General features: G+C 52.1%; 2 protein-coding genes and 1 long non-coding RNA gene across 4 annotated transcripts; 1 reads left to right on the top strand and 2 right to left on the bottom strand.

Moving 5' to 3' along the window:
* Window positions 1-1,976: 1,976 nt before the first annotated feature.
* On the bottom strand, window positions 1,977-12,579 carry Aplp1 (amyloid beta (A4) precursor-like protein 1). Its single transcript, NM_007467.3, has 17 exons — window positions 12,319-12,579; window positions 11,315-11,458; window positions 10,089-10,221; window positions 9,795-9,907; window positions 9,477-9,610; window positions 9,167-9,357; window positions 8,639-8,769; window positions 8,052-8,126; window positions 7,141-7,299; window positions 6,932-7,060; window positions 5,175-5,274; window positions 3,784-3,891; window positions 3,176-3,199; window positions 2,970-3,040; window positions 2,743-2,805; window positions 2,473-2,616; window positions 1,977-2,388 (listed from the first exon to the last, which is right to left on the bottom strand). The coding sequence occupies exons 1-17, from the start codon at window positions 12,463-12,465 to the stop codon at window positions 2,290-2,292; spliced, it is 1,965 nt and encodes a 654-aa protein (NP_031493.2). The 5' UTR covers window positions 12,466-12,579; the 3' UTR covers window positions 1,977-2,289.
* A 2,183-nt stretch (window positions 12,580-14,762) lies between these two features.
* Window positions 14,763-24,512, bottom strand: Kirrel2 (kirre like nephrin family adhesion molecule 2). Its single transcript, NM_172898.3, has 15 exons — window positions 23,795-24,512; window positions 23,417-23,566; window positions 22,462-22,611; window positions 22,169-22,329; window positions 21,506-21,656; window positions 21,235-21,340; window positions 21,011-21,159; window positions 20,633-20,760; window positions 20,409-20,541; window positions 20,051-20,151; window positions 19,678-19,897; window positions 17,799-17,897; window positions 17,375-17,475; window positions 16,834-16,899; window positions 14,763-15,451 (listed from the first exon to the last, which is right to left on the bottom strand). Exons 1-15 carry the CDS (start codon window positions 23,844-23,846, stop codon window positions 15,116-15,118), a joined length of 2,103 nt encoding a protein of 700 aa, NP_766486.1. The 5' UTR covers window positions 23,847-24,512; the 3' UTR covers window positions 14,763-15,115.
* Gm45979 lies at window positions 17,443-22,882 on the top strand. Of its 2 annotated transcripts, none has more exons than XR_003946733.1 (3): window positions 17,443-17,506; window positions 22,098-22,256; window positions 22,549-22,882. It is a non-coding gene; the product is annotated as a predicted gene, 45979 (long non-coding RNA). The 2 variants fall into 2 exon arrangements; XR_001778076.2 differs by lacking the exon at window positions 17,443-17,506 and adding an exon at window positions 21,698-21,770.
* Window positions 24,513-24,796: the final 284 nt, after the last annotated feature.

Below are 24,796 nucleotides of genomic sequence, written 5' to 3' on the forward strand. Positions count from 1 at the left end.
TGTGGTCTGCACACAAACACGAAGGCCAAGGATGCATACAAGCAATATTCAAATAAATAAATCTTTTAAAATACTTATGTACTTATCTTGGGTGTCATGTACTCTGAATTGGCCTGGAAGTTGCTATGCAGCTGAGGTTGACTTTGAAATTCTTTCTTGTTTTGATGGAGATCGAGTCTCACCACAAAGCCCTGGCTGACCTTGAGCTATGTAGGCCTCCAACTTACATAGAACTCCTGCCTTTGCCTTCAAAGTGCTGGGACCAAAAGTGTGGGCCATCTTGAATGTCTTCTTGCTATTGCGTTTATGTATGTACGTATGTATGTATGAATGCATGCATGCATGTGTGTATGTATGCATGCATGTATTGTGTAGGTACTTATCTGTGTCCACCTGTGTTGAGGAGTTGGGGTGTTAAAAGCCACCTGATTCTGCTACATAGCTCTGGGGGAGAAAACGTCAGGCTGACGGGCAAGCATCTTTACCCACTGAGCTCTGTCCACCACTGACCTCGAACTTGTAATCTTCCACCTCTTGAGTGCTGGGATTGCAGGCAGGTGCCACCACGTCCACTTTATACAGCAAGGAAGACTGAGCTCAGGGCTTTGTGCATGCTTGGTGAGCACTGAGGGGCTGAGCTGTATTTCCTAGTCTCTCCCCAATGTTTAAAAATTCCCTGAACAAAAACCGGATAGCCCTGCTAACCAGATAGTAACAGCATGTGGAGAAGCCTGTCTTACCTTGGAATAGGTGACAGCATGACCCTGACATGTCACAGACGGAATGTGAGAGTTCACACGGTGCTGCTGGTATTAGGTGTCTTTCTGTGGGACACTGATACGGTATCACCGGGGACTGGGAATGTGGCCCAGTGGCAGAGTATACGACTAGCATAGATAGCTAGACCTTGCAAAGTCCGCTTAGGAGGCAAAAGAAAGAAGGTCTGGTGTGTTTGAGGCCAGCCTGGTTTACCAAGTGAGTTCTATGACAGTCAGGGCTATATTTTAAAACCATGTCTCAAGAATAAAACAAAACAAACACACAAAACACATTTTTAAAAAGAAAACAAGCATACATGTATGCCCAGTCCTTCATTCCCAAGGCTGAAAGGTTGCAGTGGTGTGGTGTTGACGGTAAACAGAAGGCTGGAGAAGGACGTTTGAGATAACTTATTGGGTCAAGGGTATTGCCTCCAAGCAACCCGAGTTGTATCCCCAGGACCACACGGGGGAAAGCAATTCCTGCACGTTATCTTCTGACTTCCACTCCCACAGCGTGGCACGCATTACCCGCCCTGTTCCAGTACTTTTTAAAAATGTATTTATTTATTTTTAAAGTTTAGGGATAAAAAGAGAGCAGAGAGAAGGGGGAAGGGCTGGAGGATGGTAGTCGATTGGAGGAGCGACCCATTCAGCACCACGGAAAGCTCCCAGACGGGCAAAAAATGCTCTGCCTCTGGGCCCCGCCCCCTATCCAGTAATCCTTCCCACCAGGCCCCACCCAGACTTAAAGCACCCTCACTCAGGTTCGTTCCAGGTTTTTTGTTGGTGGTGGTGGTGGGTTTTTGTTTTGTTTTGATTGTTGTTTTTGTTGTTGTTGTTTTGTTTTGTTTTTCAAGACAGAGTTTTTCTGTGTAGCCCTGACTGTCCTGGAACTCACTCTGAAGATCAGGATGGCTTCGAACTCAAAAATCCTCCTGCCTCTGCCTCCCAAGTGCTGGGATTAAAGGCGTTTTAATCAAAACGGCTCAGCGTTGTTTTGTTTTGATTCTAGGCTGTTCTGAACTCTTTTGTAGACCGAAGTCCAGACTGGTCTCGAACTCACAGAAATCCATCTGCCTGCCTCCGCCTCCTGCATGCTGGGATTAAAGTTTTGTGCCACCACACCCACCCTTCACTCAGTTTTAAGACTTGCAGGAATCCTGGGCTGAGAAGTCCAGCTTGCTTACACACAGTTTCTCCAACAGAAACACGGGATGGCCGGGTGGGAAAGAGGACTTTATTGGGATGTTAGTGAAGAAACGTGGGATGGTGAATTCCAGGGAGTGACATACATACCTGGGACCCAGGTCACCTTAAGGAGCAATAAATTAACGTAAAATAAATTAAGGTGAAGAGGTCCTTTGTGGGACAGGAGCTGGGGATTTCTAAGGGTGTGGAATTTGGAACTAGGAAGGGGAAACAAGAATGAATTTGTCAAGATCTCCCTCCCCCACCGGAAGCTGGGAGTTGGGTTTGGGGGGCCGGAAGAAGGGCAGTAGGGCTCAGCTGAAGGCAGCTAGGGTAGGGGTCAAGGTCGTTCTTCCAGGAAGCGGTAGGTGGGGTTCTCATAGCCATGCCTCTGAAGTTCCCGGAGCTGCTGCTCCTCCAGGGTCAGCATGGGGTCCACCTGCAACAGGGCCAGGGGAGTGCTCAATGCATGGGGGCAGGGCTACTTTTAACTCCGCCCCTCACCGCGATGTCTGCCCCTCACCTCCACCACTCCATGGCTGATAGTCCCATAGGGTTTCTTCTTGCGCAGAAGCAGCAAGGATAGGACAATGAGGGAGCCTCCTCCAGCTCCCATGATCAGCAGACCTGACAAGGCCTCTCGGGACACTCCAGTCCCGGAAGGAGCCTGGGGAGAAAGGAGACCGGACCAAGAGTATCTTTGAGGCTCACCAGGATCCAGGGCACTGCGGCTTTGGAGGTTACAGCCTGGATGCCAACCTCTGACCTCGCCCCCAGATCTGCCTCTTCTTACCAGTTCATCCCGCTGGATATCTGACGAGTGGAAGGGAAACCCCCTCGGGGCGGATGCATTCACCTGGGGAAGCAGGAGATGGCAGATGTCACGGACCCCGGGGCTTAGACGAGTACCTCGCAGCCCAACACTAAGTCCATGTCCCCAGCAAGCTCTTTCCTGAAGCTGAGGGATCCAAGCCTCCAGAACCTCCCCTCCTCCCAGGGTCCGGACGCCCACTCACTTACCTTTTGCTCATACTGCTCCAGTGGAGTTAGCTTCTCTCTCCCAGAGGAGGATGACTCTTGATCTGTGGACCCTAGCCCACCCAAGTCACATCAGAATGGGCACTGGACTCCTCTCCAGGAGCCCTGGGTTTCCTGCTATACGCAGCCCTTTCCCTTCGTGGTTTAGGGTTCAGAGGGATTTGATGACCGGGGTGTGTGACACTTACCTTTTGGAAGGGTCACTGGGGGATCTGCCAGCAGAGGAGACAAGATGAAAGGCGAAACGGTGAAGAGCAAGAAGGGGAGAGAACCCCACCAGAACCAAGAACCTCACAGAAGCCCAATACCCCCCCCCCCCCGTATCCCTCCTTATTCCTTCCCACCTGTTGTGGTGGCACAGACTCCCCCAGACCTTAGAGAATTAGAAAGAAGGTTGTATGCTGGGTATGATAGTTCACACTTCTCTTATCTCAGCACTTGGAAAGCTACGACAAGAAGATCACCAGTCTGAGGCCACCTGAGGCTAAATAGTGAATTCTAGGCTAGCCTGAACTACAGAGTGAGACCCTGTAATCTGAGCTACTCAGGATGTTGAGTTCAAGGCCTGCCAGGGCTACTTAGACTGTCTAAAATAAATAAATGAATAAAAGGGGTTGGCGGGGAGGAAAAAGAATACTAGGACTAGCGCTGAACGGAAGGACTCTTCTCTAGCTTAGCATGCACAAAGCCCTGGGCTCCCAACAGCTTCTTCCTTCTGGCCAAGGAATCTGACATTGCAAAGGAAAGGGAAAGAGGCTTGACTCTCAAAGGTGGGCGGGATTCGGTATTCACTCACCGTCCTTGGATTCGGGAGGCTGGAGGCTACCTTTGTCCTCACTGCTGCTCCCGGGCACAGAGGCGTCCAGTTCACTGGGACCCAAGTGTTCAGCAAGGAGAAGCTCCTCTGAGGGCACACACAGAAAGATGGCTAAGGCGGTTGAGTGTGCGAAGACTACATCGGGGGTAAGGGCAGGGACCCTCACAGCGGGATGGATGGGAGATTAGAGAGACAGCAGAGACCGCAAGGTGCTCCAGCAGGAAGGATTGGAGGCTGGACCTGCAGTAGGAGCTAGGCAGGGACTGATTGGAAGGAAGTCACAGTAGGGGGCGGGGCTACGCAGGCTAACATTTTCCGGTCTTCTCTCTCTTGTGTAGGCTCCCTCTGTTGAATCCCGATTTCACTTGTGACTCCTTCTAACCAGTAAAACCTGGGCTCAATAGCCCAGGGGTGTAGTTCAGTGATGCACACAGCTAGCATATAAAAGGTTCTGGGTTCGATCCCCAGTAGTACCCAATTTTTTTTCTTTTCTCTTCTTTTCTTTTCTTTTCTTTTCTTTTCTTTTCTTTTCTTTTCTTTTCTTTTCTTTTGAGACAGGGTTTCTCTGTGTATCCCTGGCTGTCCTGGAACTGGCTCTGTAGACCAGGCTAGCCTCAAACTCAGAGACCTGCCTGCCTCTGCTTTCCAAGTGTGGGATTAATGCTATGTACCACCACACTTGGCACTACACATTTTTTTTGGAGGAGAGTAGGGCCAATGTATGGCTGTATCCTGACACTGGGGAAACAGAGACTGGAGGACTGTGAATTTGAGAGCTGGCCTGAGCTACGTGGTTCCAGGCCAGCCTCAGTTACAGAGCAAAATCTTGTCTTAAGAAGCCAAAGGCTGGGGATGTGGGGATGGTAAGGCACTTGCCTATCCGTGTGCAGTCCTAGCTTCATCCCTGGTGCCATTAAAAAATTAATTAATTAATTAATTAACTAACTAATTAATTTTAAAAAATCTTGCCAGGTGTTGGGGCACAAGCCTATAACCCCAGCACTTGGAAGGCAGAAGCAGGAAGGATTGCTCAAAGTTCAAGGCTAGCCTGATCTAACATAGTGAGTTTCAGACTAGTCAGTGCTGCAAAGTAAGACCCTATCTCTAAACAAAGAAACAAAGAAACAAACAACAAAAACAAACCACTGCTTAAATTAATCTGTACAATTAATTGACTACTAGCCATACCACCAAAGAAAACCAATCCAGACCAGACAGAGGAAAATGATTCAAATTAATTGAAAAAGAATTGACTCTTAATTTGAACTACCAAGTTCTAGGGTGATTTAAGTGAAGGATGGGTTGAGGGTTGGGCGTCAAAGTCTGCCCTTGGAGCTCTGAAGTTCAGGACAAAAGTAACAGGCACTTACGGATCTGTGGCCGCAGCTCCTGAGCCAGGTGAGGGTTCTGGTCGAGCAGCCCCAGGCTCTGATTCATTCGCTCTTCGATCACCTGAAGGTGGGTCTGGACCTGTGGGGGAGTGAGCATGAGGGATGAAGCAGGCAGCATGGGCTGGAGAAGAACGGGATGAAAGGGGAACTCAACGGGCGCTGTGGAAATGGAACATGGAGCACGAACAGGAAGTAGGGCATAAGGGTCAGACACCCAGCCACAGGGGAAGGAAGCTAAGGCAGGAGAAATGGGATGCAGAGAAAAGGAAGAGGAGATGTGTACAAGACGAGGGGTTCAAGGCTTGGACAGAGGAAAACAGTACTGGAGGCAAGATGATGGTAGGATACAAAGAAAAAGGAAAAAAGAATATATATATATATATATATATATATATATATATATATATATGGAAAGAGAGAGAGAGAGAGAGAGAGAGAGAGCTGGGTGTGATGGTGCGTGCCTTTAATAGCAGTGTTTGGGAAGCAGAGGTAGATCTCTGTAAGTTCAAGGACAGTCTGGTCTACATAGCAAGCTCCAGGGGCAAACAGGATTACTATATAGTGAGTAGTGAGACCCTCTCTCCAAAAGCAAAAACAAAGGAGAGAGGGAGAGAGAGAGAGAGAGAGAGAGAGAGAGAGAGAGAGAGAGATGGTACCAATGGAGAAAGTAAACTCATGGGTCAGAGGGAGAAAGCAGGGCTGGAGGAACACATGTGGGGCTGTGGGGGAGGCAGGACTCGGTCCAGAGGATTCACAAAGGAGTCTGATTCCTGGGCAAGGCTTGCTATTCAGGAGCACAGAGGAGAGCATCTGAGGAACAAATGAGAATGTCCAAGAAACCAGAAGTAGATGGAATCTTAGTGCATGCAGCAGAGGTTCTAGGGAAAACAGGGCTAGGGAGGAATGCTGAGGGACAAACTCCAGGAGCAAGGGAAAGGTTTCTGGGGAAAGGACGTAAAATCCAAGGGCTAGGAAACAGGAATCCAAGAGACAGGAAATAGGATTCCAAGGGACAGGAAGTGGGAATCCTGAGGGCAAGAAGGGAGTCAAAAGAACAGTATGATAGGTGTGTGCTCACGCGCACGTGTGAGTGCGCGTGTGTGGGTGCTTGTGCATGCTTTAGGGGCAGTTTTCCAGCATCAAGAAGCTGGGATTTGGGGTTGGAGAGATGGCTCAGCAGTTAAGAACACTGACTGCTCTCCCAGAAGTGCTGAGTTCTATTCCCAATAACCCCACATGGTGGCTCACAACCATCTGTAATGGGATCTGATGCCCTTTTCTGGTGTGTCTGAAGAGAGTGACAGTGTACTCATATACAGTAAATAAATAAATAAATCTTAAAAAAAGAAGTTGGGATTTGAGGGATAAGAATGGAGGGACTGGAAAGGGTTTAGGGACACAAAGGGGATGTTCCAGGCATAGTGAAGGGTTCTAAACTGAAAATGAGGGTCAAGAAAAGAACCTGGGGCCTGGAGAGATGGCTTAGCCATTAAGAGCACTTGCTGCTCTTCCAGAGGACCCAGGTTTAGTTCCCAGCATCCACATGGCTTACAAGTCTGTGACTCCACTTCTAGGAGACTCAACACCCTCTTCTGGCCTCTTCACAGACCAGGCATGCATGTGGTAAACAGATACACAAGCAAAACACTCATACACGGAACATTTCTTAGAGGGGGAGCGGGTGGGCGGAAGAGAGGAGGCTGGGTTAGCATCCGGGGACCGGAAGCATGTGGTACCTGAAAGCGCATCTGCTGGGCCTTCTCAGGATCCACTGCGGCCACGTGCTGGTAGTGCCTCAGAGTGTGCCTCTGCTCTTTCTGCTCGGCGCGCAGGTAGCGCCTCAGGGCCATCAGAACTCGCTCAGCCTGTGGAAGGGACCAAGGCTGTCCCAGGCTGATCCTCATCCTTCTCAACTGGTGTTTGCCCCACCCCTACCTTCCCATACCTGAGGCGGATCGCCCTGTAAGGCTGCCAGGAAACCTTCCAGGGCTGCTCGGCGCTGGTCGTTGATCAGAGCGATGACTCTGGTGGCGTGGGTCTCCACCAGGCGTTGCCGTTCACCAGACACTTGTTCTTCCAGGGTCTGCAGAATGGACTGGAAGTGCTAGGGAGAGGTGCAGAAGTAGGAAAGAGAGCAGGTGGGTGAAAACCTGAATAGATGTGAATCTAGAACAAAGAGGGTGGGCTTCAGTGGGTCTTCCTCCGGACAGCGGCAATCTGGGATGGGAGGCTCAATGGAAGGGATGGGCTGCAGGGTCAGGTAGAGTTGGGGGCGGGGCCCTAGCCTGAGGGTGTAGGCTCTACTTAGGTGGGAGCAATCTAAAAGCAGAAATGGTCAGTTAAAGAGAAGGCAGGCTTGGGCTGCTCCAACCCAAAAGACAGGCTGAGCCTCCACAACGGTAATGGAGTGAGACTCAGGACTGGAGGCTGATCAAGAGGATTCTACATAGGTAGGGTCTCAAAAAGGCAACCAACCACAGGTAAGTGGGGCCAAGAGTTAGGAAGCTGGGTTTGTTAGAGAGGGACCAGAAGGACAGAACCAACTACAGCGGGGGTGGGAGTGGGGCTAGCTTTGATGGAAAAACTTCAGAGAAAGGACTGGCCATGACTCCCTGTTTGAGAGAGGATTCCAAAGCCAGCCTCCAGGGGGCAGTGCTGGCTCAGCAGCATGCACCAAGCCCTGGGCTCCATTCTGAGTAGAGGCAGTGCCAAATGTAAGGGTGGGACTGGGAGGGAACAGGTGAGTTGAAAGGAACCGAAATGGACGGAGTGGCCCCCAGTAGTGGGCGGGGCATGAGGGAGAGTCAGGGAGGAGGGAGGAGGGAGGAGGGAGGAGGGAGGAGGAAGGAGTCCTACCTCATTCAGGGCCTGCCTGTCCGCCTTTGGCAGGTTCTTAGATTGGCTGTCAGCCATGGCCCATTCACGCATCACCTAGGGGTGGATGGGGACACTTCAGGATCCCATGATCTATCTTGCTCCATACAGGGAGTCCCCCTACTCATCTCCAAGGTCTAAGAGGTCGAAGATGACCTAATACCGCTGAACTTCGGGTTCCCAAGAGGGAATAACCAGAGGGTTTATTTATTGTTTTATTTCTTTAGAGACAGGTTCTCATGTAGCCAGGCTGGTCTCAAAGTCATTATATATTTGAGGCTGGCCTTAGCCTTCCAATCCTCTTGCCTTAGCCTCTCAAGCATCCAGATTAAGGCATCTGATATTACACCCAACCAGCTCCAATGGAATTTAAAGTGGATTGTGCCATAGACCAGAGTGCCTATGGAATCCGGTGGCATTTCAGTGGTCTGCAAGGCAGATCAGTAATCCATTGCCTGAGTGTGGGCTCAGGTCGAAGGATGCTTGGTTATCCTTAGAGGGAGCGTCAATAAAGAATTTCCCTGTGTTTATGGAATCCTGCGGGAATGCTGGTTTCCTGGTCTCATCACCTCATTAATCTGGCGCATCCTACGCTCCTCCAGGTCCATCTTGGCCCTCAGGAAACCCTCATGCTCGCCGATTTCCCCAGGCATGCCAAAGTAAACATCCACACCATCAGTAGGCCTTGGGGTGGGAGTGACTGCAAGACAAGGGGTCAGGCAGGCAGGTCACTTTCCCTCCCTGAGAAGTGCATTGCCCAGGATGCACTAGATACCAGCATGCATCCAGTTTAGCCGCGGTTGTTGCCTGGCATCATGGTCCCAGGCCTAACCAGTGTTTGCAAAGCTATGGAATCCATCATGTCATCTTCAAAGCAACGTCTGTCAAATGACCCCTCTTCCGGGCATCCCTTTTTGAGGCATCTCCCCCTCCATTCTTCACAGACTAATCTACCATATCCAAAGCCACAGCTATCTCTTCCATTCCCCCCAGCTGTGCCCCTTCCCACTAGGTCACTCCTAAAGGCACCCCAATACCCCCCCAAATACCCAAACCACAAATGCTGAAGAGGGAGGGGGCAGAGGAGGCTGCCTCACCTCTGCTAACCATGACAGGGGTGTGGGAGCTGGGAGGTGGGGCCCTTTCTTCCTCCTCTTCCTCTTCTTCTTCAGCCTGAGGGGGCTCTACGAAGTAATCGTCTACTGGCTGAGGGAAAGATTCCACCTCCTCTTCATCCTCACCTCCCTCTGCTCTGCCCCCCAGGGGCCAGGACCGGGTAGAGGGGTCACTGAAGGAGCAGAAGACTCAGCCAGTAAGATCTCCAGAGAGGCTCCCAGGCTTCCATGCCCGGCCTCTAGAGCCTTGGGGGTAAGGGGGGTGGGTACAGAAAGAGTCTCTGTCACTCACCCAGCTGCCATCCCAGATGGGTTGGGAGTTGCAGGAGGTGGACAGCATACATACTCCACACCTCGGAACCGATCAGAGCCACAGGGCAAAAGCATGCCAGAGCCATGCAGGATGAGGCCCTGAGAGCTGCAGGCCTGCAGGAAGAGGAGGCCAGGAGGACCTGGTTGGAGAGTGTGGGCAGAAAAGCCTGGAAGCTGGGCTCTAGGAGTGGCTGAGGAATGGATTGCCTACATCCCAGTTTGAACGCTTGGGTTCTGGAAGGAAGGGCCTAGATTCCCAGGTCCTAGGGTTAGGAAACAGGCAGGACAAGGCCCTGACCTCCTGAGCCTCCTGATGCCTCCTGGTTGAACTCTCACACTGGTCCATACGCTCCTGGTGCAAGAACCGACAGCCTTCGGGCACTAGCAGGGCTTCACTCACGAATTCGCCAGCTGGGGAATGGGAGACACCAGAATCATCACCAGAATCATCACCCAGGCCTGCCCACCTCAGAGGCCAGGCATTCATAGCTTTCTCAGCCCATCACCCAGACTTCAAATGTAGACCAAAGTCATCTCTGGTAGACTCCCACTTCACCTCAGTTCCCACCCCACCCCCCAGCGGGTGACTCACGCAGGCAATGGAAGGGCACAACCTCATGGTGGGGGTGGGCGCATCTGCCACTCCGGGTACCCCCACACCAGCGCTCCATCGGGATGGCCTGTGCAGCCTGCTCCACGCGTGCTATGTGCAGCTCGGGGTACATCTGTAGGACACAATGTGTGTGGGAGGAGGTGGGGGGGGGATCAACCTACTGGCTGACCCCCACCCTCTGCATCTCTCATTTGGCAGCAGTACTGGGGATTGAACCCAGAGCCTTGTACATGCCAAAGCCATGCTCTACCACCAAACTCCTACATGTCCAGCCCTCTTTTTACTTTTTATTTTGAGACCAGGTCTCCTTACATTTCCTAAACTGGTCTTGAACTCATTCTGTAGCTTACGAGGGCCTTTAATTTGTGATCCTTCTACCTCAGCCTTTCCAATAACTGGGATTATGGGCCCATGTCACTAATCTCAGCTTGAGCAGTTCCTTTTTACGTGTCTTGGTTCCTAAGGACATCCCTGGGCCTTCGTCTCTTGTCTATAGAACTAACAGGTTAATTTGTAAGCCTCAGATGCTAAGCTTCGGGTCCACTGGTCATACCCTAGTGGTCTCCCTTAAGTTCACCATTCTCACGAGGCCTTGATAAAGGTCCTCAGGCTTTGACATGCCAAACTCAACTTCTCTGAGCCCACGTTTGAAGGCAACCCTGCTCGGCAATCAGGTTTCTTGCTCTTTCACTTCCTGCCTTTCTCTGTTTAGCTACTAAGTAACTCTTCTTTGTATTAGCCCCGCCTTTTCATTGCACGTCTCTTAGGCAGGCAGCCACTCTCATTGGGCTCCATCACTTACTGAATCTTGTTGGTTTAAAAGGTCTCTTGATCTAAGCCTTGCCTCTCTTTCGGCCACGCCCACTTACACTCCCACTTTTTCTAAACGGATCCATAGATTCCTAAACCATGCCACTCTTCAGGCGACCTTGATTAGTCCATGGGGGGTGTGGGGGGGTGTTGTTGGGTTTTTTTTTTTTCAGTCTCCACCGCCGCCCCGCGGCCCCTAATTTCTCAAAATAGGTTTGCGCTGGCCCTTTAGGAGGGGCCTCTTCACTGACCACAGACCCCCAAGCTTTCCCTGGCTTTACAGATTCTCTCATCTCCCTAGACTCTGCCAAGTCCAGCTTCCTCAAGGGCGACCCCGCCCCAGCTTGGATCCACTTTCTCATTGACCACGCCTCTCCCCGTGGGGTCCCGCCCACCTGTCTGCAGTACTCCAGCACGCGCTGCGGGTCCAGAAGACAGCGTCGTGATCGCTGTGGGTCTGGTTCCCAGCGGCCGGTGCGCAGGTCCCGGTGAAGGGTTAGACGCCCACATAGTCCAGCCACTTGAGCCGACCCCGGAGCCTGGGAATGAAGGCAGATGGGGCAGTGAGGAGCCAGGGCAACGATGTCATCTGTGTTGTCTGGTTCTTTGCTCCCTAAAACCCAGATAGGGCTCCTGCCCCTATCTCTAGCACCAGCTCCTTCTAAGCACCTTCTGAGTGGAGAGACCGTTCCCCGGGAAACAAATCCCGTGGGGCTGGAGCGCCCCAGCTCTCCCGTTGCTATGGTGACCTGGGTCCCCACCCCCCCGCCCCGTTTCTCGCGGCCTTGTTGCTGAGAAGACAGGCTCCGCCCCCGCCCCAGCGGCTTGGGTCTGAAGCCTGAAGGGGTTAAACTTGAATCGTGTTGGGGGAGGCGGGGGGCGAACCCAGGCGTTCTGGCCCCTCCTCCCTCCATCCCCAGTTCAGGTTCCCACTGAGGGGGTGCAAAGACGACAGGGCCCAGCTTCCCAGCAGGCCTGCACATCAGACCTTTAAGGACTAGAGGAGCTATATCCGGATTGAGTAGTGGGTGGAGGCCCGGACTACTGGATGTTTGAGGGCAGGGGGTTCATGTGGGTCCAGATAATACAAGGGACCTGGGTTCTTAGAGCCAAGCGCCTACTGCCTGGTGCGTCCTACGCTTAGGTGGGCAGGTCTTGGGGCTTTGTCGTCTAGGGGTGCTCTGGATTTCTTGGACCAGAGGCTCTTGGAAAGAGCCAGGTCCGACGATGCGGGTGGGAGGGGGCAGGGACGTCAGACGATGGAGGAACCTAGGAAAATCTACAGTTCGGATCGCGTGGGGCAGGCCACCTGGCCAAAAGGACTGCGGTGGCCGTCCCGCGTCCAGGTCGAGGCCCGGTCCCGCCCCTTCCCCATCCCCAGGACCCGGCCGGGCCTCACCTCGGCCGCGCTGGGGCTCCCAACAGCCAGGTTCCCGACGGCGAGCTGCGCGCGCAGAAGCAGCAATGACAGTGGCAGCAACAGCGGCAGCGGCGGCGGTCGCCAGCGGCGACCCTGACCGCGAGCGGCGGGGCTGGTGGGCCCCATGTCCGGGCCTCGGGCCCTCACGTCCCCTGCGCTCCCGCCCGGCCCTACCCGGCCCCAGCGGTGACAGGAGCTCCCAGCGCCACCGCCGCCTCCTCCTCCCGCCGCCCCCGGGCTGCGCCGGCGCCGCCAGCCCCGCCCCGCGCCGGCCCCGCCTTCCCAGCCAGGACAATAGCGTGGCGGCTCTGCGCACTGAGAGGCTCCGGAACCCCGGGAGGGAGCCTGCTCCAAGTCCCAGCCCCTCAAGATTCCAGGTGTCACTGTCCGCGTGAAGACCGAGTCACTAGGTTCAGTCCTGGGCGTAGCCGTTTTCTGGACTTTCATCCTTGGCCTTCTCTTCTGGCAAACGCAGACACCCAGCATCAGCTTTGTCCTCCTCCAAGGATGCCAGAATCCATGGGGGTGGGGGTCTTCCATAAATCCCTCTCTTGAGGTCCCAGGAATATAGACCTCCGAATTTTCCCAGTCAAGAATTTAGGGAGTGTACTAGGAAAGCCTGTAATCCCGGCACCTGAGAGGAGGGGGCGGGAGGATAGGAGTTTGAAGCTAGCCTACCTACATGCAACCCAGTCTCAAAAGACAAAACACAGCTACAGCTAGGTAAATCTGCTCCCTTCCAGGCCTCTTCTGTCTCAGGACCGGAGGCCAAGTCTCCCACCCTTGCTTCCTCAAACCTAGGAAGCCTTCCTGCCCTGATTGCCAGGTGTCTGGATCTTCAAATACTCCCTCCAAAAATCCATGACTAAACCCTTTCTTTACAGATGACTCGGGTCAGGTGCTGGATACCATAGCCTTCCAAGACCAGCACCTGAGGACCACTGTGTGGAGTCCCCCATTCTCACCCTTTCTAAGGGCCACCTCAAGTCTTCTGCCTAAAGGGTTCACTGTTTTATCTTAAGTGAGTGTACAATATTCTAATCCCCCCCCCCGAAGCAGCCCAGATGTGTGTGTGTGTGTGTGTGTGTGTGTGTGTGTGCATCTGTATGGTGTGGACCTGCCCACATTTGTCTGTCTTTCTGCTTTGTGTGTGTGTGCATCTCTGTGGATGTGGGTGGGGTGAGGTAGTGGTGTATTATTAAAAGAGTTTAAAGTGGAATGGTGATGTGCACCTGTAATCCCAGAGGGCCTGAGGCAGCAAGATCAAGAGTTCCAGGCTAACTGCTGAGAGAAGGCTCAGTGATGAAAAGCACTGGCCGCTCTCTCAGAAGACCCGGGTTCAATTCCCAACACCCACACTGTCTATAACTCCAGTCTTAGGGGACCCATCCCTCTGTTCTGGTCTCAGGGACCAGGAATGTATATAGTATACAGTAACACATGCAGGCAAAACACCCACACAAGTAAAATAAAAATAACAGATCTTAAAATACAGAGAGAGAGAGAGAGAGAGAGAGAGAGAGAGAGAGAACCTACAGCAGTAAGCCAGTAGCAAGGGGCTAAGGAAGGACTTAGGACATCATCGCTACTGCCACCCAATGCATGAGAGGCGAGGGAGGACTAGATACAATACAACCTTTGTGGGCCTCTTCATTCATGGAAAACACCAGGAGACTCCTCCAAGTGAAAGAAAATTAAAATTCAAGGTCCATGACTCATGTGGCTTGTGTCAGTTAGTTAGGAGGGCCTTTGGGCCTAGGGCAAAAACAAAGGCTGTAAAGTCATCCAGGAACTGGCTAGCCATAAAAGACAGGGAAGACATACCAGGATGTCCGGACTGGCCCGGCGTCTCCCTATCTCCCGCCCTTCTGACATGGGTTAAATGTTAACCAGATGCTCTGCTGTTACCTTGCTCTGCACATACAGTTTGCTGATGTTTAAACTGTCCAATTGTGTGAAACCATGCCAATTCTTCCCCTACCCCCACTCTTTTCCTATATAAACCCCTAACTTTTGAGCCTCGTGGTCGATTCCTCTATCTCCTGCGTGAGATACGTGTCGCCTGGAGCTCCGTCATTAAACTACCTTGTGTGTTTGCATCAAGACGGTCTCTCATGATTCCTTGGGTGTGCGCGCTATCTCGTGACTCGGGTGGGGGTATCCCCACGGAGGTCTTTCACAAGCACATTTGCGTCTTTGCCTCCCCCTTTTATTATTAAACATAAGTATTCTTAGCCCAAGAGTCCCCTTCATTTCTTCTATTTCCACCCTACCCCATTCCTTGGATTCAATTCTTTCTGTATCTTTAAGGAAGGAGTCAAGATAGTGGCCATTTTGGTTCCCAGATAATGAACAGCCATGTAGGCTATACTTATTGGCCAGGACGCGGTGGGGGGGGGGGTGTGGATTATTTCTTTCATCTTGATTTGTCTTATGTTATCCTTTCTCTTGATGCAGATGGTCATATATCTTCTCTACTACTTCCATCCATATCCCTAGTTCCCATCTTTGTCCCTCTGCAAAGTATTTAGTCATTTAGTCACCATCTTGAATGTCTTTCTCATGGGAAAGCGGCCATATTGCTCCCACTTGGAGAATCCACTTTGGCTGAACTGAGTGTACACCAACAGTCCTGATGCTTGTAATGATCTTTCCCTCCTTCAATGTTCAGTTTTGGAGGGGTTGGTCATCAACTTGTTCTGACTCCCCAGAAATCTGGACAACACACTATATGGCAAACAGAAGATTCCAAGACCCTTCACTTGGAGAGATGGATTCACACATGAGTCTGGAGACGCTGGTGGCTGGGTGGAGACAAGGTAGCATACGGGAAGGGGGGAGTTCCAGAGCTCAATTCTGGGGGTCCAAAGGATGTGGGTTTCATGTAGCTGGTGAAGGCACGGGGATGGGGGGTGGTAAGATAACCTGCCCTCGCTCTGTACAGTCTGCAGGGAGGGACTAAGTCCAGATGTGGCTTGAAGTCATAGTAAGTAGGAGTCCCTGGGAGACCGATCGGAGAGGGCGGTGGCAAGAAGAGGCCTCCTCCAGGAGCTTCCCCAAGGCTAAGGCTCACACTGACCCCTCGAACCCTGTAGTAACCGTTGGTTGGATCCTGAGGAACAAATGAGACTTGGTAAGGAATGTGTGTAGAGAGGTAAGGATCATGGGTGGAAAGACACACAGAGCTACAGCTAGATCTAGAGATAGGCATGGAGGCAGAAAGCCAAAGAGCAGAGCCAGAGACTCACAGACAGAGAGCTATAGACCAGCATGGAGATGGTGGCGTGGTGCTGGCTTCCTAGAACAAGTGAGGTCAGACTGAAATTGGGGAGGAAGGAAGATGAGGATGGGAGAGGGAGGGAGGGAGGGAGGGAGGGAGGGCGAAAGGAAGAGTGGCTTTCAGGTCAAGAGAAAAACACACTTAAGTATAGACAAGAAAGTTTTAGCTAGGATTAGGGATGTAATTCGGTCAGTAGAGCACTTGTCTAGCTTGCTCAAGGCCCTTGGTTTGATTCCCAGTACTACACAGAGTCAATGTGGAGGCACAAGCCTTTAATCCCAGCACTTGGGAGGACAGCCAGGAGCTTATGATCAATCCTGGCTACAGACTCCATTTGAGGCCCTCCTGGGATGCTCGAGAGTCTGTCCGAAGGAAAAGTCAGGACGGGGGGGGGGGGGGGTTTAGAATGGGAACCAGGGCTGAAATCAATGTGTCTGTCCTAAGACAGAATTCCAAAGTAGGGATGTCTTTGAGGGTAGGGTGGGACATCGTGAAAGGATGTCTGGAAGGTAGCAGCTGAACAAAGAGAGACTTAGAGGCATAAAACATGGCAGATGGGGAAAGAAGAATCCAAGGCAAAATGAATCAACAACAGAAGCTGATGTTGCAGCTGGTGAGCTGGCCCAGGAGGTGAGAGTGCAGTTAAAGGCAGGTCTTTTTGGGGGGGGGGGGTGAGGGAGGCTAATGACAAGGCTTCTCTGTGTATCCCTGGCTGTCCTTCCACCATATCATAATCAACTCAGGTCATAAAGCTTGGCAAATGCCTTTACCTGATGACCCATCTCTCCCTCACTTGTTTGCCCTTTTGATTCAGTTTTATTATATTATATTATATTATATTATATTATATTATATTATATTATATATTATTTGTTAGTTTGTTTATTAATTTATCTTTATTGAGACAGGGTCTCTCTGAGTAGCCTGGCTGTCCTGAAACTCACTCTGTAGACCAGGTTGGCCTGTCACTCAAAGATCCTCTTGCCTCTGCAAAGGCCTGTCCCACCACCGCCCGGCAAAGGTCTTAAGGTGATGGAGTTAAAAGGAGAAGAGAAGCAGAGAAGCTGCCAAATGTGTTCAGGTCTGAAGCTTGCAACCGCAGCAATCCAGTGGCTGGCTTCAGGAGAAAGACTGTGCAGCGTCCAAAGCCAGCTACAGGGAGACCCTGTCTCCATAGAGCTGTTCTGGGAGTGAGCTCCTCCCCCAACACTCACCTTTGTCTCCAGAGCCTCTTTTTCCTCAAGAACCAAATCACTGTGGTCGGTGTGCACAATGGGACCCTGGAATGGGGGTGGGGTATAGTGATAAGCCATGGTCAGAAGATCATCTGATCTATCCCTCTGCCAGTTCCTAGTCTTTCATGGCCTTCTTAGAGAAGAGAGCTGAAGGCTAGACTTAACAACAAGGAAGGCTGTGAGAGCACATTGAGCCACAAGGATAACTGTGGAGAAACACACTTGCAATTGTGAGGATACTGTGGATCTGGGGTCATCATGTTTAAGACTGGGGCCAAGCTGGTTATAATGGTACATGCCTTTACTCTCAGCACTCAGGAAGCAGTGGCAGGAGGATATCTAATTTGGAAGCCAGCCTGGTCTACATAGCTAGTTCCAGAACAGCCAGGGCTACATAGAAAAACCCTGATTCAAACAACAACAAAAAGCCTAGGGCCATACTTGAGTTTGAGGGTGGGTTGGACTGGGTTATTATGTTGGTCTGGGAGTACATTGGGAATGTGGAGGCCCAGAATCTTACCCGGTCCTCACTGCTGCCTGTCTCCTCCTCAGGGCCACGTGAACTGGAACCCTCGCTGCTTCCTGGGATCCGGACCAAGTTCTTTTGCTTAGAGAGAGAGCCTGAGGCCCAGGACGTGAGAGGCATTCATTGGTAAGGGGGAAGTGACCAGTACGTAAAACAGAGCTAACTGAACAAAGTGTGCTACAAAGGTTGGGAACCATGGAGAACTCCAGCCTGGGAGAGATGGGACGGAGCTGGGGTGACCCTGAGGAAACTGAGCAGGACTAGGGATAAGATGAGCCCATGCAAGCATTGGGAGCCAGGAATTGGAGCCAGGTCCCAAGGCTGTCAGTCAAGGGTGTCAATCAAGGGGATGGGCCTGGACAGGGGATGGAGAGGAGTAGGGTTGGGACTGAGGCAAGTTCAAGGCACTGATACTTGCCATGGCGCCAGCAGCAGAGGACCACTCCAGTGATGACCATAAGGAGAGAGGTGGCTGCAGATGCTGCACCAGCCACAATCCGGACAGTAGGCAGCAAGTCTATAGGGAGCAGATGGGGTGTGTACAGTGGGCAGCAAGTCTGTAGGGAGCAGATGGTGTGTATACAGTGTGGGCAGCTAGCCTGTAGGGAGCAGATGGGGTGTGTACAGTGGGCAGCAAGTCTGTAGGGAGCAGATGGTGTGTATACAGTGTGGGCAGCTAGCCTGTAGGGAGCAGATGGGGTGTGTACAGTGGGCAGCTAGTCTGTAGGGAGCAGATGGGGTGTGTACAGTGGGCAGAAAGTCTGTAGGGAGCAGATGGGGTGTATACAGTGTGGGCAGCTAGCCTGTAGGGAGCAGATGGGGTGTGTACAGTGGGCAGCTAGTCTGTAGGGAGCAGATGGGGTGTGTACAGTGGGCAGCAAGTCTGTAGGGAGCAGATGGGGTGTGTACAGTGGGCAGCAAGTCTGTAGGGAGCAGATAGTGTGTATATAGTGTGGGCAGCTAGTCTGTAGGGAGCAGACGGGGTGTGTACAGTGGGCAGCTAGCCTGTAGGGAGCAGATGGGGTGTGTACAGTGGGCAGCTAGTCTGTAGGGAGCAGATGGGGTGTGTATAGTGGGCAGCTAGTCTGTAGGGAGCAGATGGGGTGTGTACAGTGGGCAGCTAGTCTGTAGGGAGCAGATAGTGTGTATATAGTGTGGGCAGCTAGCCTGTAGGGAGCAGACGGGGTGTGTACAGTGGGCAGTTAGTCTGTAAGGCACAGATAGGGTGTCCTGAGAAGGTTGATTCAAAGACAGGGGTAGCAAGGAAACAGGGGCTCAGGGCTTGGGTTTGGGATCCCTGGGTTCAAAAGGCTGCTAATCTTGGGATTTCCCCAGATTTGTAAGTGTGCTGTCTGGTGTCTGAGGACCCATGAATTTGGGGACTCGAAGCTTGAGAGTATGTGAATTAAAAATATGAATTAAAAATCCCTTGGCAAGTCACACAGGGGGATTGCCAGTAATTGAAGACCAGCTTGATCAATCTGAGACTCTGTCTCAAAAACAAAACTTGATCAATCTGAGACTCTGTCTCAAAAACAAAAACAAAACTCCAATAACAAACAAGGCTGCCAAGATGGCTCAATGTATAAAGGTGATTACTATCAAGTCTAGTGCCCTGGGTTACGGTGGATTCCATCCTGGGGATTCACATAATGAAAAGAGAGAACTGACTCCCACAAGTTATCCTCTGGCCTCCACATGTTCACTGAGGCAGGAACATGACCCTCCACATAAACAAACAGAGAGAGAGAGAGAGAGAGAGAGAGAGAGAGAGAGAGAGAGAGAGAGAGAAATGTAAGCAAACAACATAACTGTAGGGATGCTTAGAACTTGAGAGTCTTTTATTGCACAATTTCCCATATTTGTAGATTCCTAGTATGGAATGGTGTCTCCATTTAGGGTTCTGTACATGAAAGAATTATTGATTTGGTGGTCCTATGATTCAAGAAATTCATAGGGCTTTTTTTTGTTTTTGTTTTGTTTTTATTATATTTTAAATGCTATTGTATGTATGTATATGTGTTGGGGTATAGGAATGGAGGTCAGAGAACAGCTTTGGGTTATTGGTTCTCTCTTACCACATGGGTTCTGAGTGCTGAACACTGGCCATCAGACTCAGTGGCAAGTGTTTTTACCTGCTGAGCCACCTCACTGTCCTAAACTAGTTTTGAGATTCGCTAGGTTTGGGGAGTCTGCATTTAAGGAGCTTTATAGTTTGGTAGCTTCAGTCCTAGGAACCGCTGTGTTTGTGGGGTTTGGAGTGGTCAGGTTTAGGGGTCTTTGGGTCAGTAACTCACCTCTACGGCCCAAGTGGATCTGGACTCGTCCCTCTCCTAGCCGGTTGCGGGCACTGCAGTTGAAGCCGGTGGTAAAGTCGGACTCCTGGGTTCCGGAAATGTGTAGCACAGAAATAAGGCCAGGGCCCTGTCCCCCCTCCACTTCCGGGGCTGGGAAGGCTTCCACTAGGAACCTGCCCAGTGAGCCTGCCTCCAAGAAGCCCTCGTCCCAAGACCAAACCTAAGAGCCAGGTTGGGGGTGGGGGAGGAGAAAAATTCAAAGTCAGTGAGGAGCCTGGGAAAGAACAGAGGGGCTGGTGGGACGTGGGGGGGGGGTGTCAGTGCCAGGTGTGGGAGGGCTGGTGTGTCATGGAGGTGAAGGTCCTTTCCTTACCACCGAGTCTGGGGCAGGGGAGGCAAACACCACACACTGGAGGCGAGCAGGACCCCTCAGAAAGGCTGGTGCAGGTTGCAGGGCTGTCACTACAGGGGGTGCTGGAATGGAAACTATGGACCATTAGACACAGGCCTCGACCTCTCCAAAACTAATTCTGAATAAAGCTAGGTCAGCCCCAGGCACTGTAATTTCATTAAAAAAAAAAAAAAAAAAAAAAGCCACGCTTCTCTACTTACCAGAATAGGCCTGCCTCTTCTTCAACAAGTCCAGCTCCAATCCTAGTCCCTATAACTTCCTTTCAACGCCCACCACCTTCTCCTCCCACCCCCTGCCCACGACCCTCGGGTTCCCTCACCGTTCACAGTCAGCCTCGCCTGCGCTTTGCCGCCTCCCAGACCCGTTCTCCTCGGCTCAGCCCTGCATACATAGTCGCCCGCATCCTCCAGTGCCACGGACGGAAGCCGCAGCGTGGGCCCGGAGCTCAGCACCTAGCACAGGGAAGGGGCATCAGAGACAAGCCTCGGAGAGGAAGCTCCGTCCAGTTTCAGCTACTGTCACAAGCCCCAGAGCGGACTCCACCTGAGAGCCACCCATGCGGGTCCAGGTTATCCGTGGAAGTGGGTTCCCGCGCCAGACACAGCTGAAGGAGGCATCTTTCCCCACGTCCACGGACACGGACTTAGGTTTTGCCTGCAGAATGGGTCCATCTGGAGGAGAGAGCGGAGTGAGGTGGAATGAGCCCCTGACCCAGGATCTGCTTTTCTAAAACACTAGTAGGTCCAAGTGTAAGTCTCTAGCAACACCTACCACTAAATGTCCACGCCCACAAGCCCCGCCCCCACCCCGCTTCGCTTCGATCTTGTAACACCGCCAAACCCAGTTCTACACCTGTCCTAGCCCCGCCTTCTTGTAGGCCACGCCCACCTCGGCTACACCCACGGCCTCGCCCCTTCTCACACAACACTTCCAGCGCGGTGCTGCGGTTGGCGCTTCCGACCGCGTTGCTGACCTCGCAGGACACCGGCTCAGTCAGGAAAGTGGCATCTGCAACGACCTCCAACCTTGGCCCACGTGCCCCAAGCACCGGGGATCCCCCCTTCGCCCACCTGCGGAGACAGGGACGTTATTAATGTCGTCCTAGCTCTCCTCAACTGCTAGAGACAAGTTACATTTTCCCTCACCTGTAGCCAGTGACAGGAGGCTGGGCAGTGGCTTGACACAGGAAAGTCACCTTCTCTCCCTCCTGCACAGTCTGGGGCTCAGCAGACAGAGTCACCATTGGGGGATCTGTGAGAGTTGGGTGTGGATCGCTAGCTCTCTTTTCCTTCTGAGGCAGAAGCTGGGCTTTCAGTTCCCAATACCCCAGCGTGCCATCCCCCTGCTCTCTCCTTCCTTTATCACACGCAGGAGTTCAGACCCACCCCTGGTCTTTCCAGGACCAATTGCACTCACACTGAAGGCTCAGTGTAACAGCTGTGTCCCTCCCTGTGGGCAGGGCCTGGCTTCGCGCTCTGCAGATCAAGGTGGCACCATCATCATGACTGGAAGGGGTCAGGAATAAGGTGTTTTCCACTGTTCCAGTGGCCTTGTCCTTCAGCGTGGTCTAGAGGTGATAAATGCACAATAATTATTTTTCTTTTCTCTTTTGGTCAGAGTGTCACTATGGAGTGGAGGCTGGGACTCCTCATCCTCCTGTCTTAGTCTCCTGAGTGCTGGGGTGTGTATTATACACAGTGTGTATTATTATATTATTATAATACAGGTGTGTATTATTACCACACCTCACACTAATTTTTTCATCTATAACTTACATAAGAACTATCTTGGATACTTTTAGTCACTCACATGTTTTATTTAATTCTCTATACTATCCTATGAGGTGATTAATGCTACTATTTTTCCTATTGTACAGATAAGGAAACTGAGGGACAAAGAGGTTAATCACTGTATGTAAAAGCAAGTAGTTAGCAAATGACTGAGCCAGGAAGTCTGGCTCTTGACCTGAATCACATGTCAACGCTGAATGGCTGCCATTTCCCCCTAGGTAAGCCAGTAGTTGGAGTGGTTGCTGAGTCTCAATAATGAACAAGAATGACAAAGAGATTTAGACCCAACCTGGTGGAAGCTGCTCCCATCCAGCCGGATCCCATCTCGGAACCACAGTAGTTCAGGGGCAGGTCGTGAATCCCCACGACTCCGACAGGTCAGATTTCCAGGAACTCCAGCAACCAGAGACACAGAGGGGCCGCCTAGTACCTGGGGAGCTTCTGGGGGGACTGCATAGTAGATCTGGGTCAGAACTGAATCTCTATCAGCTCCACCCCCCCCCACTCCCCTAGGGTTCCTGGACTCTGCTGTTCCAACTTCTCACCCCCAGCTCCCACAGTGCAAATGGGTTGGATCCTCACCCATCACGTGCAGTTGGGCTGGTCGTGATCGGAGACCTGCTTGCGAAGCCTGGCACTCATACGATGCCTCATCTTCCAATTCCACAGGCTTAATGTGGAGGTCATGCTGGCCACTGGCTGAATTCCCCGATATCCAGTACCGGGACCACCCTGGAGACAGAGGAGACCATACATAATCCTGAGCTCCTGGTCTCACGTCTTCGTCTTCGGGCACCCACCTCAGGGAGCAGGGAAAGAGCCACACATTCCCTGCTAAAACACTATTAAAAAGCATGTTCAGGGTGTGATGAAACACACCTCTAAATCCCAGCATTCAGGAGTATGAGGCAGGCCGATCTCTTTAAGGTTGAGGCCAGCCTGTTCTGCATAGGGAGTTCAGGCTGCCCAGGATTACATAGAGAGATCTAGTCTCAAAAACCAAACCAAACCAATAACGGATGGGGGGGGGGGGGCGGGGCGGGGCGCGGGTGCTGAGTCCAGAGAGATACTAAGACTCCTGACAAATTAGAGTCGTCACAAATTTGGGAGTGAAAAAATCAGAAAAGAATACAAGAAAACAATTCCCATCAAAATTAAGTTGAGCTTGTAATTCCAGTACTCAAAAGGCTGAGGCAGGAGGATCTCAAGTTTAAGACCAGCCTGGGTTGCAGAAGGAGACCCCAACTCAAGCAACAGAACAAACCAGCAAACAAAAATTAGATACAAGTAAAAAGGGGCGGGGCTTCTAAGGAGCTCACAGACTTGTGCATTAGCTTTGTGACTGTCTATAATCACTGGCAAGGTGTGCATACAGTTACAGAATAAAGATGATAATCTCCAAACACAAGGAATCGCATCTCTTCAAAGGCAATTAGTTTAAAACTCAGGATTCCCAAAGATTGTCAGGAGTCTGTCACTCTCCAAAGTTGAAATCAGTGCAGCCCGTGCACAGCAGCCTGAGCAGAGACCAGCTCACCTGGAAGGTCTCTTTCGCCCCCTAGAGCCAGCCCATCCTTAGTCCACTGCACGAGCCCCCTGTACGCGCCCAGAGCGCAGGGCAGCCGGGCTTCCTCCCCCAACAGCACCACCATGTCCTCTGGCTGTTGTAGGAAATGGGGCGATGAGCCTAGGAGAAGAGGTACAGCTGAGCTTAGAAAAGAAATGATCTTATGCAAGACTCAGGGGGTCCAATCTCCAAAGCCCCACTTCGTCAGACTCAGAAGCCCTGGCTTCTACAGCACTCCCTCACACCTAGGATTAGGATCCCTTAGTCTCCTTCTCCCAAACAGGGCTGTAATGGACAAATAACCCTCTCTAAAGTTCCCTGAGCCCTCCGGGGGAGGGAGAGATGTACCTGCATGTCCTTTGAAACAGCAAAGGAAAACGAGGAGGGCGGAGGCCAGCATCCCGAGTGTGTGTACCCCAAGATCTCGCAGAGTTAGGGTTGCACTGGTTCCCCTCCAACTTCTTTCTTGATAGCACGCCTCTCACACCACGCTGGACTGGAGCCCCTCTCTGCACACAATTCTCTCCGGGCTGGAAGATTTTATGTCCCCGAAATCTGGCTCATCCGCAGTCTCCGGTGTTCTCTACCGCTCAAGGGTTGCAACCCTAGGACTGCGAGGGACCCACTAGGCGGGAGGAATCCTATTCGCCCCGCCTCCTAGAGTCCCGGCCTCTTCCCATTGAGAAACTCCCGCGCCTTGTGTGCGGACGGCTACGGATGCTCAGGGTAGCTGTCCGCGCAGCAGGCGGGCGCCCCTGCATTATCAGGGGGTCTGAGAGTGGGAACATCTGAGTCCAAGTTGGGGCCCTTGTTCGAGTTGGACACCTGCACCCTGCTGAGGTTGAAGGGGAGGCGGGAATGAGGAGGAAGAAAAGAAGGAGAAGGAGGAGGAGAAGGGGGTGGAGGGAGGAGAGAAGGGAATGGAAGAAACTTGCTCAGCCCGAGTCCTGGAGGGACTGAGCTGAGTGGAAACCAAGCTATAAATGGGAATCCCTGGGGCTTCGCCAGCTTCCGCGCCCTGGGGAGGCGGAGCTCAGGCTCCCGTGGGCCTGCGGGTCGGAGAGAGGGCACCCAGGTGCTGAAGGACCATTTAGGAGCCTTGAGAGAAGAGGGTTTCTGCTCCCTATTTCCCAAATACTCCCTATTTCCCAAAATACTCCCTGCTGCTCTGTTATCCCTGCAAGCCATACACGTACCTTAAGATCTAGGAATCTAGCCCGCCCCCTCCCCTCCAGGAGTTCCTCCTTTCCCAGGACCCAGCAGTACCCACCCACCCGTCCCCTCTCTCCACCCAGCAGTCCCTGGCCCATCCGAGTGGTGAGTGGTTGCCGGGCGACGGCTGGGAGGCAG

Source organism: Mus musculus, chromosome 7 (genome assembly GCF_000001635.26).
Source record: "Mus musculus strain C57BL/6J chromosome 7, GRCm38.p6 C57BL/6J".
In the NCBI taxonomy this organism is placed as follows: domain Eukaryota; kingdom Metazoa; phylum Chordata; class Mammalia; order Rodentia; family Muridae; genus Mus; species Mus musculus.